Genomic DNA, 11,174 nt, shown 5'->3' on the forward strand with positions numbered 1-11,174 from the left:
CGCGCTGAATGCGTCGCCACGTAAATAACAATGGCTCTTTTTTTTTTGTGTGTGATTCGTGTAAATTGAATTGACTGATTTCTGTATTCTTTTATGTTCAATAAATGGTTAAAAAAATAACAATGGCGGCATACGTCCAAATAAAGTTTCTACAAAATGACATTCAACTGGAAATGAAAATGAATCTCATAGTTATGTTAGTAACAACCAAATATATAATATAGTGCAAACTTGTCATGACAGTCGGGGTTCCTTTTAAGTCAAATGGGAAAAAGCTAAAAGTCAGCTCATTTGGGGCTTCACAGACATCAATCATTTTTGTATATCACATAAAGCACACTTTCAAGTTGCTGGAACTTGAGTATTTACTTTTTTTGTTTGATTTCACTATAAAAAGGATTTGTGGCGAATGTGGTGCCAGCCTAAGGAATAATGCATCTGGTGTTCAAAAATTCTGGAAAAACAACAACAAAAACACTCATACAGGTAAGGTATTTTCAGTTATTTGCTAGGTTATCTTTTTTTTCTTGTTTGAGTACACAAAGCTATGGAAACACGTTTTTATAGCAGAATACCATAAGACAGTGTTAACTAGCTCTTGCTTTAGAAAAACGTTTTCAATCTGCCAATTTATCGAAACAATTACATAATGACAGTAATTTTTTTGTTTTACACACGCATCTGTACAAACCCGTACCCTAGTGCCATGACATTTTCTCAATAAAGTTTTGGAAACACTGACAGCATTGACAATCTCAGCCCCACCCCAAAAGGCTCACGGCCGAATAAAACACCATTTTTCTTTTCTTTTTCTCTTTTTTTTTTTTAGCAATTAACTTTTTTTTTGTGTACCTTTTTTTTTCAAATATTGCGAACATACAACAATAGCCATTCTTAAAAATGACAAATCAATGACTGAAACAATTGTTGACTATACAAAATAACATGCCAGGGCAAATACGTTTACAAAAATGACTGAAATGTTTACATCAATTGTAAGTCTTGATAGCTTTTTTGTTACGAGAAAACTTAATGGACTCGATGTACTGCCTGATTTCACAATGGAAAGCAAGGAAATAAGTTTTCCTATGTAAGAATTTACATTTATGGATGTAAAATGTTGCCATAATAATAATAAGATTAATAGCTTTAACTTGATTCTTTTAAAGTCATAGAGACCAAACAGCAATGAATTTGCATATGCCACGCCAAAAACTTTGGGCAAAGGGGCGGAGCCAAGTCACAGTTTCGACCTCCACAGAACAGAAGGCGCACTTCTCATCAATATATTTCTTGAATCTTTTAACATGACCATTTGAGGGGTAAAAGCACTTTTTTTTCTTACTCACTCACCTTTATGACGTGCTAAAGTTGAGCAGTTCGACGGAGCCACCGCACTTCCGGAGACTTCCACATGGGGGCGCTGTCACCGCGGCGCCCCAGCAAGGTGACACTGCGCAGGAGCAGAGCTGCGTCGAAGCTCGGCGCTCGTCTTCTGCGTCGAAGCTCTCCTCCTCCTCCTCCTCACAGTCGCCATGGCGGACAGCGCGAGCGAGAGCGACACCGACGGCGCGGGCAGCAGCTCGGTCACCCCGATGTCGACCTGCGCCTCCAACTCGGGCAAGCCGAGCATCGTGATCTCGCAGTTTCGCCTGGAGGAGCTCACCAACCGGCTGGCCTCGCTGCAGCAGGAGAACAAAGTTCTGAAAATCGAGCTGGAAACGTTCAAACTCAAGTGCAAAGCGCTGCAGGAGGAGAATCGGGACCTGCGCAAAGCTAGCGTCACTATTGTGAGTAGCGTTAGCCTCTTAGCTCGCGGCTAACATACATGACAGCCTGATCGATACGTGGCCTTTTTTTTCTCCCTTTTTTGGTCATGTAGCTAGCCACACGCGCTGTCGTTGAATCGCATAATAAGTCCGTTTCCACGCGTAATGCATGTCACGCGTGTGTTATATTCCTCAACACGCCCCTCTCGTGTTGTTGGCGAGCTAGCCATGTTGCTATGCTAACGTAGCGTGCGTGCTAACGTCTCCGTTGGTGTTGGCCGGCCAGCGGTTAGCCAGACAGGCTAGTTTGGCTTTGTTTTGTTGCTTTACCCCCCCCCCCCCAACCTTAGCTCAGCGTCCAAAGTCGCGTTAACGCCTCACGAAGTCATTAATTTAACCGGCGTGAGTTCTTTTGGGGGGGGCTCATACACACGCACGCGAAGTGGTTGGGAGAAAAAAAGCGTCCACACGGAGCTAAAACGCCAAATGGATGCAACATTAGCCTTGATGGAGTTTGTAACTGATGCCGTGTCGAGATGGGAGGTATGTATGTAGGCCAAACTTGGTCTAGCTAAGCCGAGAGAGTGGCTCATGTGTCGGCCGGGTTGAGGTGAGGTTCAGGCCGGGTGTCTCCTCAGCTTTTGACCCCCTTTTCATTGAGTCATTCCAGCTCGCATATAAACGCATTGGCGAGATGATGAATTTGCGTGTGTGCTGCCTCCTGTTTCACTCCCTCCCTCCCTCTGCCCCCTTTTGAGGCTCCCATTACTGCAATAACCCAGGAGCCATTAGGGGAAATTATGTTTCCGTTTTGGATGCCAGTGGAAAAACAATAGTGAATCACCAGCTTGCCTTGAAAACTTTCTGTCCACTGTTCGGTTAGACGACTCCACCCTGTCAAAGCAAACATATTTGGGCTGCTTTGGCACACTTCAAGTGACTGCAGCAAGGCGGCGGTGTGTAGTGGTTAACACGGCTGGCTCGCAGGTCTGAGCTTGGTTCGAATCACGACGTTTCAGCTTCTTCCCAAATTCCAAAATCATCCTTTTTAAAGTTTATTGGAAAGTGAAATGTCCATGTATGCAGTCGACCCTCACTGAGTCCAAGGCGGCAAAAGCAGACAACCCATAAATGTTTTACATTTCGTCGTTGCCCCAAACATGTCTGCTATCATTACATACAACCCTTAGCATGAGTTCTCACACTACATTTTCCTTTCTTTGGACATACCTGCTTACCTTCTTTTCATTACCGTCTCTTGGCAACAAGGCAGTTTGCCACAAACTTAAAAAAAAAAAGAAAAAAAAGAAAAGAGAGCTGGCAGCATCTTAGGGTGTTCCAAAATAAAGCACAAAAATATTTTGATGGGCGTGACTAGGTGCATTTTCAGCTAATGGTTTTCGTTATGTTATGATAGACTTGCGGTGAGGATTTGCAAATCAGCCAGCGTTGACACACAAGCACATTTGAAAACACACACTGTGAATCTAAACTAGAGCAAAAATAATACACTTTTAAACATAGTCTAAATATGTTACATTACAAGGGTTTAAATGAGCCCAGTAGTTGGTGGAAACGACCTCGTTTCAATCGATGGCGCGGCGAGTCAAACCAGGCCAACTTCATGTTTAGCTTTTGTAATACGTAATGTGCTGCTGTTTACTTCCGTATTATCACTGCTAGCTGTTGACACTCATGGAGTTACTTAAGTGCAGTTTGTCACACCCAGGCTGTCTCATTTTCCGCCAGTGTAAACACAGCATATCGGACATGTCACTTAAGAGGCATTGTATCTTGTCGGCCACGAGAATTTTAAGTGCAAATGCAGCCGTTGTGAAACTCATTTTCCCGCGCGTCTCACGAAACATTTGATGCCATTTTTTTTTTTTTTTTTTTTTGTCGTGCAGCAAGCCCGAGCGGAGCAGGAGGAAGAGTTCATCAGCAACACCTTGTTCAAGAAGATTCAAGCCCTCCAGAAGGAGAAGGAGACCCTGGCCGTCAACTATGAGAAGGAGGAGGAGTTTCTCACCAACGAGCTCTCCAGGAAGCTCATGCAAGTGAGTAAGCGCCGCCATTTTGTTCAGGGGCGAGTCACGAGAACACAAGATGAATTTGATGGATTCTGCTTCTGTGCTGAAGGCATGCAATTTAGAATTGGAGCTAGAATGTTCTGTAAAAAAAAAAAAAAAAAGCGCTTAGTAATAATTGGTAATAATTGTAATAAAATTAGCAATAAAAAGTAGACCAGCAAAGTTGGCTGTTTGGTGTTAATGTGAGGCGACTTGCCGCCACTGCACCTGCTGCATGTCATCCTAGTTAATGGTTAGTACCCAGTGTATTGATTGTGGGTTTTATTATGCCATGTTTAACTTCCTTTTATGCTTGGATGAATAGCTGAGTGTGAAATGCGACACGTTAGCCTCTTACTTCATGTTTAGCGTTTCACTTCTTTTTGCATTCGTATGACAGTTGGGAATGTTGCGAGTGCAATACGCAGAGTTGACCTGCCATCCGCTGTCCTCCCTCTGTCCACTTCCCTAAATGATTTATCGTAGTTTCGCTCTGTTGGCTAATAGAAATGGAGAAAGGTGCAACACGCAATTCTGAGTCTTGATTATAACATTTTCCCATTTCAGCCCTTAAAATCAACATAATTTTTTGTTTGTTTTAATAAAGAAAAGTACTACAATTGTCAAAAAATCATATATTAATTACGTTTACATCATTTCAGATGAGAAAATAGTTTTTGAAAAAAAAACAAAAACAAATCTGAGGTTGCGTAACGTCCTCTGCGCGGACTTCCCTTAAAGGACCTCGTTTGCGCTGAATGTCGTCCATTATGCATCATCAACTCAACGTGATAGTTGTCTTCAGTTTTCGACTCTCCACTGCTAAGATTGGGGCCGGGCTCTTTGCCAGAACCTTGCGGCGGCCATCTTGCACTCAATTGGATCTGCCGCGCCATCCTCGGACTCACCTTGAGCCGTTGCAGGTTGAAGCCGACTGCGCCCGGAGAGGAGATTTTCATGTCCTGGCGCAGTCTGTGGCTGGATGGGTGTACAATTCCAAACTAAAGCTGAATGATTTAATTGCACTGAAAGAACTCATGAAAAAACCTGCAATACATAAATAATACCAACGTTAAGTCATTTGCTCCCAAAAAACGTATAAATACGTTATATTTGAATTATTACCATGCTCCCAAAGACTTTTTTATGCTCGAGCATACAGAAGGCTTTGATGCAGCCTCAGAACTGAAGAGAATGCTTGAAGCAATGGTAGTTATTGCAAAAACGGCCAGCAGGTGGCAGCAGAGTGTAAGAGATCAACCAGGGCCATGTTGCAAAAAACTGTTTTCCCCACAGTTTAAAACAGATTTATGAATAATGATGAAACTTAGCTATATTCTAATGCTAATTGCTGCAAAACGAAAACAGACAGAAATACACTTTTTTTTCTTGATGAAAGAAGAGACTCTAATCTTTCTTTTGGTAGGTTCCATGCTTTTATAGCAATAGAACACAATTTTCTGTGTGCCTGCAAAATCAGTCAAAATCCAGTAAAACAGCTGCTGGTGAATAAGTTGAGATGTTTTATAAATTTGCAATATTGAGTGAAAAGAAACTCAATTAGTTAATTTTTCAAAGTCGTTCATTGACATCATTGATGAGGAATATCTGATCTCCGTATAACGCGGATCCGATTTTTTTTCCCCCTCCTTTCATTTGAGATTTCTGATTCCCTGCATTTTCTATTTCCACTGCGATGACGCATACCACCCAAATTGTTTCGCTTGAGCCGCGCGGTGCAAACGTGGCCTGCGTTTGACATCGTCCGTCTGGGTCGCCCTCGTGTATGCAAGCTCGCGGCAGCTCGTGTATCATCATCATCCGTATTTTTAACCTGCCCGGAGATGACATCGCCGCGGCTTCCAAACGACTCTCCTCCCATCTGCCCGCTGTCGTTTCGGTGCCAGTCGCCCTCGCCAGTCTTTTCCCATAAATTAGTTTGCACTTTTCCCACTGATGACGAGTAACTGTTTGCTTACATAATCTGCCATTGTTATTTGTCTGCTTAATCTGCCAAATGTGGTTGCCGCGTCGGCTCAGTTGTTTAGCTAACATAGTTGATCTTTTACACTCCCGTCTTCAAATAGTTGACAAGTGACTCATCGTCTGTCATCCTTTTGTGCATCTCTTTTCTCCCGCCCCCTCGCTTGCCCTTTCCCTTTTCTTTTTCTTTTTTTTACTTTTCTTCATTTTAGCTCCAGCACGAGAAGGCGGAACTGGAGCAGCACTTGGAGCAGGAGCAGGAGTTCCAGGTCAACAAGCTCATGAAGAAGATCAAGAAGATGGAGAACGAGACCATCTCCAAGCAGCTGACTTTGGAGCAAGTATGAATGTTTCGGTTCAATTTCAAAATATGCACTCTTGCGTTTGTTTTTCTCATGCAAGATGAGCAGGAAGTTTTTGAATCGTCTCCAGGTCGGAATTTATTTTCTCCGTGGTTAGGAGTTAAAGTAGCACTAAGGAACTTTTCAACCTTAATAAAATATTTTCATAATTCTTCTGATGAAACACCGACTTAAAACTAGTTGAATTGTACCTTTGCCATGGTTTGAGGGCGTCTGTATCATTTTTACTGGCACTAAGCAACTTTGAGGCGGATGGTAGGAACACTGCCACACACAAAAAACTACAAATGTGCTGACTGCTTTATGGCATACATCACTTTCCCCATTCGTTACAAAGAAGAAAGTCAATTTAAAATATCGCACAATTACTGCTTTCATGGCAGGAGCTGCAAAACAACTGAAAGGTTTTGTCTGAGAAGACAAAAAAGGAAAATTGAAGAAGCTACCCGGATAAAAGGACAGTCAAGGATCAACATTAGCCCAGATGTCACTCGCTGGCGTGAGCTAAAAAAACAAAACAAAAAACAACGCAATGCGCTTGTCCTCGTGGGAAATGTGGTCTTCTGTCAGGCATAACAAAAGCAGTTTTGTCCATAATCAACGTAAACTGAAAGTTCCTTAGTGTTGCTTTAAGTGACGATTGTCGTCCCGAACACAAACGGATACAGCAAGAAAAAAAAACACTTAACACGTTTTAGTGAGAATTGACGCTTTGAAGGAAGTGAGTAAAATGATCCGAATTTCCTGAAAACGTCCTCGAACCCAAGCCTAAACCATTTGGCAAATATTTAAAAACCTCGCTTTATTTTTGCTCGCGGTGTCCTCGAGCGAGCAGGCGGCAAGACTTTCTGTACCGAGACCTTGAATGTGCCGGGCTCTCTCTCTCTCTCTCTCAATGTTTTTTCTTTTTCACATCGCTCCTCCAGTTGAGGCGGGAAAAGATCGACCTCGAGAACACATTAGAGCAGGAACAAGAAGCCCTCGTCAACAGACTGTGGAAGCGCATGGACAAGCTGGAGGCCGAGAAAAGGCACGCGCCGCTCACACAAAATGACTTTCGTGACATCGCAGCAATCTTTTGTGTGTGTGTGTGTGTTTTGTTTTGTTCTTATGGACTTTTTTTTTATTCACCAGGATCCTCCAGGAGAAGTTGGACCAACCCGTGTCGGCCCCACCGTCCCCGCGGGACGTCTCCATGGAGATCGACTCCCCGGAGAACATGATGCGGCATATCCGCTTCCTGAAGAACGAGGTGGAGCGGCTCAAGAAGAGCCTGCGCACCACCGAGCTGCAGCGTAAGTGGACGGACGGCCAAGTGGCGTCAAATATGCTTGCGGCTTTTCAAACGGGTGCTCCCTCAACCCAAATGTGTTCTCAGTGTTTTGGTTTGAAGAAGGAAGTTGCGCCTCAGCAACCCCGCGACAGGCTGCGAATCGCAACATAGCCGAAAAGCGCAAGTAGAACATTCAAACTTAACTTGAGCCCAAGCCAAGATTCAAACCCAGAACTGCAGAAATGCGAGCCATGTGTGCTATTCACAATGTCCACTGTTCTTCAAGTAGCGTCAACTTGTCCCAAAAATACATTATTAGTTTGCTAACGATGTCGATACGTCACATGTGACTAATGAGGAATGCATTGTGGAAAATGGACGGATGGAATAGTTCAACGTTGATAGTGCTTTAAGTTTTAATTAGTGCTGTCAAAGTTAAATCGCTGAATGATTGATTAATCACAAAAAAAGTATTGCATTAATCATGTATTAACGCAGATTAATCACACTATTCATTTTGACCGCAGATGATCCATTAGCCGATAGCGGGATGGTCATGTTTACGGTAGCACAGTTTGTGTTTGAGCAATAAACATAACTGTAAAGCGTTTAATACATTCTTGTGTGTGACATTCAGAATATTTGTTCAAACTACTGGGGTCCTTTTTTTTTCAATTGTAAATTATTCAAGTATTAGAAAAAGAGGGGGATGAGCGTGTGCAGTGGACAATTTTTTTGAAGAGTTCATAACATTAAAAGTGGAAAAAATTAACACATAAACAGGTGCTCTTTAAATTTGGCAAGGGGTGAAATGTTGATAAAAAGCCTTTTTAATCAAGTGATTAATCGTGATTAATCACAATTCTACAATGTGATTAGTCTGATTATAAAATGTAATTGTTTGACAGCTCTAGTTTTAATTAAGTCCATCATCACTTGATGATCCAAATTGTAATTGTTGGTTTGCCTTTCCAACTAAATAATGGAGGTTAATTAGCATGAACCAGAGAGAGCCTCTCCTGTGAGCCGTCTGTCTGTTTCGCTTTTGGCCACTAGGGGGAGTGCTTAGCCCAACCTTAAGGTACAGGGAAGCGCTGAGATGGAAATACAGACTTTTTGTTTGCTTTCTGGTCCTGGAATCGGGCATTTGACCCGCTGTTGAGTTGAATAGGCGACCATAAGCGATGTGATTTGTCCCCGCGCAGACACGGAGAAGCGTGCGCAGTACATCGAGGAGGAGCGACACATGAGGGAGGAGAACGTCAGGCTGCAGAGAAAACTCCAGCGGGAGATGGAGCGTCGGGAGGCGCTGTGCAGACAGTTGTCGGAGAGCGAGTCCAGCCTGGAGATGGACGACGAGCGGTACGAGTCGCAGTTTGAAAGAAAAAGATGTCGGACGTGCACGAGACAAGCTAGCGTGAAAATTGCTAAAATATTCCAAAATCGTTTATTTACTATATTCACATATTCAAACAATTTCAACTGCAAGGCTTACATTCTACATTTCAGCAATTTTGACAAAGTATTGCGCATATAAATTGCATCACTTGATAGCACCAAAAAAAAAAAAAAAAAAATCATATCGTTAACCATGCAACATAAATCCAGCCTGAATGTGTTGTGAAACCAAACAGTTGCGTTATGTAACATTATGCCACCTGATAAAACAGGACGGTGTGACCTGATCGCCGAGCACAGATAATCATTATGGCAGCTATAACAGTGCGTTAGTCACCAACTTCCATTTTTTTATTTTTTTATTTTTTTATTTTGTCTTGCTTCATCAGGTACTTCAACGAGATGTCGGCGCAGGGCCTGCGAGCGCGGACGGTGTCCAGCCCCATCCCGTACACGCCCTCCCCCAGCTCCAGCCGACCCATATCCCCCGGTAAGATGGCCGCTGCCCAAACAAACGCTCAGCAAGTTGACATGATGTCATCAAATACAGAACAACTTCTTTTTTTTCCTTTTTTTTTTTTATAAGCTATCATGATCATAAAGTCACTTTATGTAACAGACTTTTTTATGATGATCGTCATTTTTATAGCGTCAGCCTTGTTGACCTGCAGTTTTTATGTTAATGATGCTAATCCTTGCACCGGAAGAAAGAATCATAAATATTTTATTTCTCGGCAATCAGAGTTGGATGTCTGTGTCAGGGCTTTCCCAGCATGGAGAACTCGCACAAACAACATCTTGGAAACTCAAGTACAGTATCGTGTTCCCCAAACACATTAATGCTGTTTAGAGGCTTGAATTGATTTACCTTTTTTTGATGAGTGATCAATCGTTTGGATAGCTTTTTTTTTTATATATAGAAAACTTTCCAAATCCTCAGCATGTCACCTTCTCAACAGTATGTCTTTTCCAATTTCTGTCGTCCTACATGAAAGCACTCATTATCGTTGTTGAATCAAAAATGTAGTATTACTTTTGAGTTTTAAATTTTTTGCCTATTTTCTGCAACTCTACAGACCAAACTAGCAACTGAATCATAATTTGTTCATTTTTTTTGCACTGTCAATTTGAATTAACGTCCTATTTTTTTAATAAAGGGATTGAAATTAAAACTTGTTTTTCAACCCAACTAATCGGCAGATTAGTCAATTATTAAAATAATCATCAGTTGCAGCAGTAATTCTGTAAGTTGCTAAAATAATAATAAAGTAATTGACGGTCATACTGTATAAAAAAAAGCTTGAATAAATAATTAAAATTATAAATAATATTTTCACCTTTTTTTTAAATGACTAATTTGATCAATCGTGGTTGGTCCAAAAAGAAGTTGCATAATTAGTGTTTCAAAGAAATGTATTTGTCTTTTGTATTTTGTATTTTTTGCATATTTAAACATTTTCTTGTTTTGTACCAAAAAACAAATGATTGTCCTCATCGTGATTGCATTTATTACCAAATTAATCGTGATTGATATTTTCTTTATAATCGGGCAGCCCTATTTCAAGTATTGTTTTTTGTTGTCTTTTTTTGTATTTAAAAATTGTTGTTTGAATGGGCCAAAACTCTATCGTGGAATTCTTATCCCCGCCTTCCCACACCCCAGTGAACAGTGCCTGTTTCAAAATGGCTGACATGCAAATTTGTCATCCAAAGTGTGCGTCCTGTTGAGCAACTTTCACTTCTCGCCGACGCAGGTCTCTCGTACGGAAGCCACACGGTCGGCTTCACCCCGCCGGCCACTCTGTCCAGAGCCGGCATCTCCCACTACAACACCCCCGCCCTGCACGTCCACGGAAGCTCCTCCCACTCCGTAGCGGTGAGTCAGTCTTACGTGTATCCAAAAAAAGACTTCATCGTCATGTGGTTCAAATGTGTGATCTCTCCCCCGCCCCCGTCTCTGTGACGCAGAGGCCCTCGCCAAGGAGAAGCGCCAGCCCCGACAAATTCAAACGTCCGACCCCCCCGCCGTCCCCCAACACGCACTCGGGGGCCCTTCAGCCTCCGCTGCCGCCGCCGGCCCAGCCCATGGTCCAGTCCATGTCCTCCCCGGCGGCCATGTCGCAGCACGCCGCCGCCACGCAGCCGCCCCCCTCCCAGCCTTAACGCCGCCCGCCCGCCCGCACACACACGTCTCCCGTCTCGGGGCGCGCGAGGGCGCCCGCCCGACGCCACGACGCCAAAACCGCAGCAGCTTCCATCATTTACAAGCTCTGGAAGAAGCGCTCAGGAGCAGCTTAGAAAGTTTTAAAGAGGAGAGAGA

General features: G+C 42.9%; 1 protein-coding gene across 1 annotated transcript; it reads left to right on the forward strand.

Annotated features, from left to right (window-relative positions):
• The first annotated feature begins 1,434 nt into the window (after positions 1-1,434).
• Positions 1,435-11,174, forward strand: LOC147163475 (coiled-coil domain-containing protein 6-like). Its single transcript, XM_086093683.1, has 9 exons — positions 1,435-1,790; positions 3,677-3,826; positions 6,034-6,162; positions 7,110-7,213; positions 7,318-7,478; positions 8,662-8,818; positions 9,244-9,344; positions 10,609-10,730; positions 10,823-11,174. The coding sequence occupies exons 1-9, from the start codon at positions 1,536-1,538 to the stop codon at positions 11,015-11,017; spliced, it is 1,374 nt and encodes a 457-aa protein (XP_085949809.1). The 5' UTR covers positions 1,435-1,535; the 3' UTR covers positions 11,018-11,174.

The sequence above is a fragment of the Leptonotus elevatus genome, chromosome 13 (assembly GCF_054856555.1).
Source record: "Leptonotus elevatus isolate MCC_2025b chromosome 13, RoL_Lele_1.0, whole genome shotgun sequence".
NCBI lineage: Eukaryota > Metazoa > Chordata > Actinopteri > Syngnathiformes > Syngnathidae > Leptonotus > Leptonotus elevatus.

What these genes read in the sequence shown, in the direction of transcription:
- LOC147163475 (XM_086093683.1), top strand. Translation starts at nt 1,536, where the DNA reads ATGGCGGACAGCGCGAGCGAGAGCGACACCGACGGCGCGGGCAGCAGC. An exon ending in AGCAGCTGACTTTGGAGCAA is followed by an intron (nt 6,163 to 7,109) that starts GTATGAATGTTT and finishes TCGCTCCTCCAG; the next exon opens with TTGAGGCGGGAAAAGATCGA. An exon ending in CAGCCGACCCATATCCCCCG is followed by an intron (nt 9,345 to 10,608) that starts GTAAGATGGCCG and finishes TCGCCGACGCAG; the next exon opens with GTCTCTCGTACGGAAGCCAC.